The sequence below is a fragment of the Anoplopoma fimbria genome, chromosome 1 (genome assembly GCF_027596085.1).
Source record: "Anoplopoma fimbria isolate UVic2021 breed Golden Eagle Sablefish chromosome 1, Afim_UVic_2022, whole genome shotgun sequence".
NCBI classification, from domain to species: domain Eukaryota; kingdom Metazoa; phylum Chordata; class Actinopteri; order Perciformes; family Anoplopomatidae; genus Anoplopoma; species Anoplopoma fimbria.
This window is the reverse complement of record NC_072449.1, coordinates 1,257,474-1,265,290: the sequence shown is the minus strand read 5'-3', so window position 1 is coordinate 1,265,290 and position 7,817 is coordinate 1,257,474. Positions and strand designations below refer to the sequence as shown.

The following is a 7,817-nucleotide window of genomic DNA, read 5'->3' as shown; positions in this document are numbered from 1 at the left end:
TTTTCATCTGCTTATCAGTGTCTCCATTACTCTATGAATCTTTTACAAAATGTCCAAAACTTGACTGGAAATGTCCAGTTTATTCCGACCCTCATCTGAAAACCCGAAACATTCACAAAGAAAACAGAGAAAGCTTCAATCTTCAAATGTCTAAAACTCCTAAACACAAAGATGTTTATCTTACAGTTAAACAAAACAAATAGATTATATGACGATCTAAATATCAATTCATTTGTGAATAGTTTCAGCTCTAAAGTCGATACAAAGACGTGAGAGGATGTTTCAACTGTAGATTTGTACCTTCTGGACACAGTCTTACTATAGATAAAGATTATTTACATACATAGTATTATATCTTCTAAGTAAAGTCTACATTCAGGAGTCAACAGAGTTTTTAGCTGATTTAAATCCGCCCTTTAATAATCTACCTTCTAATAATCAATACCTCCATAATAAAGCTGCATTGAGCTGAAGGAGAAAACTGAACAGAGCAAATAAACCTGAGTGTTTTTTAAGAGTCTTTAAAGTTTCCTGTTTCATATTTCACCTTCTACCTGCAGCAACACGCCGATAAACAACCAGCACATCTGCTGCTGGTCTGCACTGATGGGAATCTTTGGTAATATGATCAGGGATTAATAAAAACACAGAGAAGTAGGAGTCTGTGAAGGGTAAATTCCACGTTTACATCTTAACATTAAGTCTTTCATCACTGCGTCCTTCTCTTCACCTCAAACATAAACTGGAGACCATCTGAAGAGTTCAGTCGTTTAGAAATGAATTAAATCTGGTTTGATGCACATCAAATAACTCTGCGGTTGCTGATATTTATCATTTTTCTTTCATTCAAGTTTAAAGTTTGGATGATGAGTTGATAAGAATCGTTTTAAAATGTTTTTTTGATCAAACTTTGCTCGAGAGGCCACATGTCTCACAAAGTGAAACAACAATACACATGGCATGTATTTATTAAAAAGAAGACAGAAATGTATGTAAAAGTGTATTTTGAAATAAAACTTGAGATGAACAAGTGTTTCACCAGATGAAATATATTATTATAAACCAAACTCCATGTTAAATGTGCACAGACGTGTTCTGGTAAAAGGACTCACTATCAGACACTAACACAGAGGTCAGTAAGAGTGAACACATTCTTTCTATAAACAGAAGATCGGACAACTATTTGATTTCATAATACCTCTTGTCTTATCCATGTGGGTCTAAACCACAAAACATCCCAGCTGTTTCAAACACAAACACGCAAACACAAATACCAGAGTTGGAGAAGTTGCTCGTAGATGAAAATAAGCCGTTCTTAAGTTCATTCATTATTTGATATTTTGAAAATAGTTTTCAACAGTTGGACCCAACATGGAGCCTCGATAATCAGTTCAGTGTGTGAGAGGATAATATAAACCGTATCGCCAGAAATAATGTTGGAATTGTGGGTTTCTGCAAAACACGGATATGTTGACAACAGTTATGTTTCTGAACCAAAAACATTTTTCATATCAGCTTCGTATCTTGCAGAAATGTATAATGTGACATGGTTAACACTGTAAAACGATTGGTCAGGTTTAGGCAAAAAAACTACTTGGTGAAGCATGCATCAATATAACGTATGAAGGTAATGTACCAAGATAACGTAAAAGATAACTTAACAAAGTAATGCGACAACCCAACGTAACAACGAAACAACGTAACGTAACAACGTAACGTAACAACGTAACGTGACAACGTAACGTAACAACGTAACGTAACAGCGTAACGTTAGCAGGTAACATGACAATGTAATGCGACAAGGTGTTGTAACAACGTGTGGTAATGTGTCGTAACAACGTAACGTAACATAAAGAAATGTATCAAGGTAACGTAACAAGGAAACATCCGCATAATTTATCAATAGTTGGTTTCCATCATCTTCCCCCCACAGCTGAGGAAAGAGCAAAGGAAAAAGATAGTTGTGTTGAAGACGTGATGAAGATAGTTGTGTTGAAGACGTTGTGTTTTAGATGTGATGAAGATAGTTGTGTTGAAGACGTTTGATGAAGATAGTTGTGTTGAAGACGTTGTGTTGAAGACGTTGTGATGAAGATAGTTGTGTTGAAGACGTTGTGTTGAAGACGTTGTGATGAAGATAGTTGTGTTGAAGACGTTGTGTTGAAGATGTGATGAAGATAGTTGTGTTGAAGACGTTGTGATGAAGATAGTTGTGTTGAAGACGTTGTGTTGAAGACGTTTGATGCTACATTCCTTCGGTGCAGAGCGGCTGATGTTTATCAGTCAGCTCAGGTCTCAGATCTTCACGCTCACACAAGAAGCCAGAATGCATGAAAACAACAATCATGGGAAGCAGAGAGTCAAACTGAGGTCGATTTACAAAAGGACGCTTTAATTGAGTTTAATGCTACTTTCTACGTTTACTCCACTCTTTGGTTCATTCTTATAATTATAGTTACTTATCGACCAGTTACTTTACAAAGGATTCTTCTACGAACTAAAACATATATGCTGGTGGAGGAAGACGATTTTCTACTGAAGTAAAAAAATTAACAACACTGTGTTAAAATCCAGAACGGCCCGTTTTAGAATATATTGTATTGTATTATTGTATTGTATTATTATGCGTTAATGTGTTCATCACCTTAATGTTGCAGCTGGTAAAGCTGGGGCTCATTTTATGACCAACACTTCAGGTCTGTGTGTGTATACACAACAGTGATGCAGGTACAAACAGCTGACTCCTTTAGTCCTGTTTAGCAGTGACACAAAGACAGACACACGCACACACACACACACGCACACACACACACACACACACACACACACACACACACACACACACACACACACACGTGATGTGCTGATACGGACGTTCAGCAGCGTCTCAAAACAAGTTCTCACCTGAACATCCAGAAGTTTCTCTGCACTGAACTGTGTGCTCGTTATTTAAAGGTGAACAGGGCAAAAAAGTTAAACTGATAGAGACCAACATGAAAAGTTCCCTTTTGATTACTTACATTAAGATAACAGTTAAGTTCAAATGATGCATTACCTTATTAAATATGAGCTGATTTTCATACTATTCCAGAACAGAATGTGAACATTGGATGAAGCCAGTTTCAGAATTCTTGTTTTATATTGTTGACTTATTAGACACAGAGGGAATTTAGGATATCTCTTTGTAACGCTGCATAAATCAGAAAATAATGTTATTTCTCCATGTTTTAAGTAATACAATGTTGTATAAATCAGGCTATGAATGACATCTGAACAAACCCCTCTGTAGAAACCTTCAGAATATAGAGAGGAATGAAGCTGTAAAGTTTGGTGTATGTAAGAGCTACTGAAGTGGAGATTTATGGATCAGAGTCTGAGAAAAAACTAATTTAGAGCAAACGACCTTTAAAGATATGTTTAGTTAAATTACATACATGTTGAAGACATCACATGTTAATAGGGTAAAAAAATTAACTAATAGATATCAACATGAAACTGCACCAGTTTATTACTGACATTAAGATGATTATTTGTTGTATTAAACGTTTTCTGTAAAGTTATGTTTAAATATGCAAATGAGGCATTATCTAATGGTAACTTTTGGTGAATTTAGGAGAAATCTACAGACACAAATAGACAAAGTAGTAAAATAAATGATTTCTTTCCACTAGTCTGAAAGAAGACGTGTTATGGAAGAAAAAATAGACGGAAATCTCAGAATTGACCAGTGCATGAAAAACAATATTTTTGTTTGCAGCGTCTCGCCTTAAACAATATTTTATAATATTACCAACAGCATGTGTTTGTTAAAGAGGTCCGGGACTCTGGTCTCTGGTGAGCTCAACCTTTACCCTTTAACTAAAAGCTGTGACATCATCAGAGTGTGTGTGATGACAGTAATAACAGCTGACTGTCCTCATGACAGAGACGCCGTCCCTTTAATTACAGCTTTTTTCTCTGTAAAGCTGAACGTTTCATCCAACTGATTCTGACTGACTCAGAAAGTTTAAAATTCTTCATCATTGAAGGACAAAGATGGACGAAATGATTATCACAGATATGATCAGTGTATCAGAACTATATATCAAGATAATCCTTAAGAAGATTATTGTGCTGTCATTAAACATTATTACAGAAGAATAACAAAAAACAATAGAATAAAAATATAAACATATATGAACAATAGAATAACAATTATTACATCACCAGCACAAAATAGAATAATATAGCAGTAAGAGTAATGTAAATTAAAAAGGTAAAAATAGAAAAAATTAAATAGAAAAGTGTAAAAGAAGTGACACTAACACCAGTGTCTTATGGAAACTAAAATAGAATAGTAATACTGTGCCTGATATTGAGAGTTCTTCTTCTGTTGTAATCTTTGATCAAACTCTGGAAAATAATTTCCATCGGGAATATAAAGTTCTAGCTAATCTCATTTTATTATTAAGCAAAAATGTACTATAACATTTAAAAATAAATACAAATCTGCTGATCGTATCGTTTTCTAAGGAAGTATCAGACTAAAAAATCTTGTCTCAAATATAAACAGGCTGCAACTATTAGTTGCCTAATTGATTAATCAATCAACAGAACAGATTCAGCAGCTCAGTGTGATGAGCATTTCATATATTTATATATATCCAGTCCCAGTTTGAAATAGTGGAAGTTATTCAAGTGTTTTAACATGTAAAGAAGGGTGTGGAGGAACTGAGAACACACACACACACACACACACACACACACACACACACACACACACACACACACACACACACACACACACACACACTTGAATCATTACAAAACAGCTTGGTAAACAGGGTGGGATAAACAATAGACGCCCTTAGAAAGTTTCCAGATTCCAGGAACGGCGCAATACTTATGATATCACACACACACACACACACACACACACACACACACACACACACACACACACACACACACACACACACACAGTTGTGTTTCCATCATCACCATAACCTTAAAAGGCTTCACCCTTAAATGTAATGATTTACGTTATGTGGATGTTCACTTTTAAGGCAAGTCCCCACAACGTGACTGTGTCAACAGATCTATGTCCCCACAACAAGTAAACCTAAACCTACACACACACACACACACACACACACACACACACACACACACACACACACACACACACACACACACACACACACACACACACACACACACACACACACAGAGTCCTGGTGGAAACTTATGGAGAATTACAACATCTCAATGTCACCTTCACTAGCCCGTCTGTCTGTCTGGCTCTCTGTCTGTCTCTCCACTGTTCATTGTTGGCGTCTAATTAGCTGCAGACTGTCTGCAGACGTTGATAAGATCATTCAGAGTGGCATGACAACAAACTGGATGACAACTTCAACACAGAGAGAGAGAGAGAGGCCACCTATTTCTGTTTAATACCTTCAAACTGAAGCTGCCAGTCGTCCACATCTGTCCTCATACTCTGACTGTCCTTTATGTCAAAATTACAAAATAATTTATTTGCTTAAATGACAAAACGACACAACACACATTCTCTTCAGCCGCCTGTATATCGTTCCTTCTATGGTAAAAAACTTTCAAACGTTATATCCAATCAACACAAATCATAGTTTCTGGTTTGTGAACGAATGCTTCGTTATTGGCTACATGATTAACTAGAATTACCAGCTCAAGTTTACATTCGTCCACCAGCCAGTCAAGCTTCCGTTTACATGTAACGTCTACCCAGAACGTCTTCATTTCCTAATTTTATCCAGTCAGACATTTGTGTGAAATTATCATAATTAGCTTATGAATTCTTAAATTATGGCCAAAAATGTTTTTATTGTTAGGTCACAGTGACCTTATACCTCGAAATTCTAATCAGTTCATCCTTGAGTCCAGGTGGATGTTTGTGCTAAATAAGAGGAAATTCCCTCCAGGCGTTGCTGAGATATCACGCTACTGAGAATGGACGGAGGGACAACCTGAAAACATAATGCCACGCCTTCATCCTCAGGGTCAAAACCTAAAGATTTCTTCTGATAAAGGACAAACAACAAGTTTTTATCATCACTGTGCTGAGCTGGAGTTTCCTGATTCGGAAATACTGTATGAACTCTCTAAATCGTCCACATCCTCACAATAATTGGCCGATGGAGGTGACTTTAAGACCTTCGACTCCTCTTACCTGACAGCGGCTCTCTGGGTTTCACCTCCTCCACCGGCTCCTCCTGCACCGCCTCCTCCTCGGGGCCCTGGGACGAGTGGTCGTTCATGGACTCCTTTTTCATCTTCCCCAGACCCACCATCTTCATGAAGGACAGGCGGCGGCTGGTGGAGTCGCACTCGCTCTCCGTGCAGTTCAGTTCGCCGTTGTTGATCGACTCCTTACGGGAGCCAAGGGTGTCGCGGTATTTTCCTGCAAACCTGGAAGGAAAGAAATGAGCGAACAAACCCCACCGTCACACCACGTTTACTCTTTTTGTACACAAATGAGTGCCAATACAATCATGTATCAAGATTTTCTCCTTTAGTATGCCGATGACTGTCATTTCTGAATCTTCTGCAGAGTGTGGATCAAGAATATGGCCCAGTCCTCCATGAATTTGTTAACTGATGTGGATGGTCTTTCCTTCAACTAAATGTGTCTAGAACCAAAGAAATGTTTATTGCTTTTCAGAGGAGGCCCTTTCCCCCTAAGCCCACCCGCCAGATGGTACCTAAACAAACTCCTCTCATCCCTCGTCTACTTCCCTTGACAGATTGTATCCTTCTTAACTTTAACAAATTTACATCATCCCACTTTACCTCAACAAACTCCTTTTCCCCTCGTCCCACTTTGTCTTGACAGATTTTTTCAGTCTTTAAATCAACAAACGTTTCTTTATTTCAGTTTACCTCAACAGACTTCCTTCAGAGCTCCTCCTCCCCCTCTTCTTCTTCGTTGCGGGTGACGGCGTTCCTTGCAGCGACCCCTGTGGTGACGGCGTTTCACTTCCTTTGCTCCTCCCCGACAGCCTCAGGTTCTTCCCCAGCTTCCCCAGAGTCTTCAGCGGGGACTTGAACTTGAACGATCCCTTCACTGAACCTCCGCTTCCCTTCTTCCCTTCGTTGGCCTCGTTCTCGTCCTCCTCGTCCTCGAAGGGGTTTCGGTCCCTCGGCACATCGCCGTCCAGCAGCGAGCTGCCGGGTGACCAGTGGTCGCCATGGCTACCATTGCCTTGGATGCCGTCATCGTCATGGTCAAAGGGGGTGGGATGGTGATGGTTGGGGGTGATGTTGAGGCTCATCCTGCGCAGGATCAAAGCGTTTTCTAGAGTCGGGCCACCACCTTTCAGGCGCAATGGAAGGTTTTTGAAGATGGGCATGATGGAGCTGGGGGAGGGGGGAGGGAGGGGGAACCTGGGGAGGGAGGGGAAAGATATCAATCAATCAATCAATCAATCAATCAATGAGCTGAAACTGACTTCAGTTCTACCGGACACTTTGAAAAGACTGTTGAGTCTTTTTCTACTTGACAGGCCGACGTTTTAAAACCTTATGGAAGAAAAAAATAAGATTCAATGAAGCTGAAAATAGAACATCATGGATCCACAAACATTAAAAGAGTTCCATAAATAAAGATGCTGACAAAATCAACAATAGTTACAAAACGGTTTCCTAAACAGTCATCAGTTTAGAAGATATTAGTGTGATGGTCTCATCAAAATGCTAAAAGTGATGTATTCACAATGGCCATTCATACGTTGATTATTTCATTTACACGGTAATTAATAAAACATCTCAATAATCGAATTCATAAAACATTAATTACATTA

The 7,817-nt window shown here is 38.7% G+C and overlaps 1 protein-coding gene across 1 annotated transcript in view; it reads right to left on the bottom strand.

The window, feature by feature from the left end:
* Positions 1-7,367, bottom strand: part of exoc3l2b (exocyst complex component 3-like 2b) — a 22,025-nt gene extending 14,658 nt beyond the window's left edge. The window contains exons 1-2 of the mRNA XM_054606226.1: positions 6,898-7,367; positions 6,188-6,426 (exon numbers count right to left, since the gene is read on the bottom strand). Of these exons, the coding sequence (XP_054462201.1) occupies positions 6,188-6,426; positions 6,898-7,367 (709 nt within the window). The remainder of the gene's footprint in view (positions 1-6,187; positions 6,427-6,897) is intronic.
* Between the last annotated feature and the right edge of the window lie 450 nt (positions 7,368-7,817).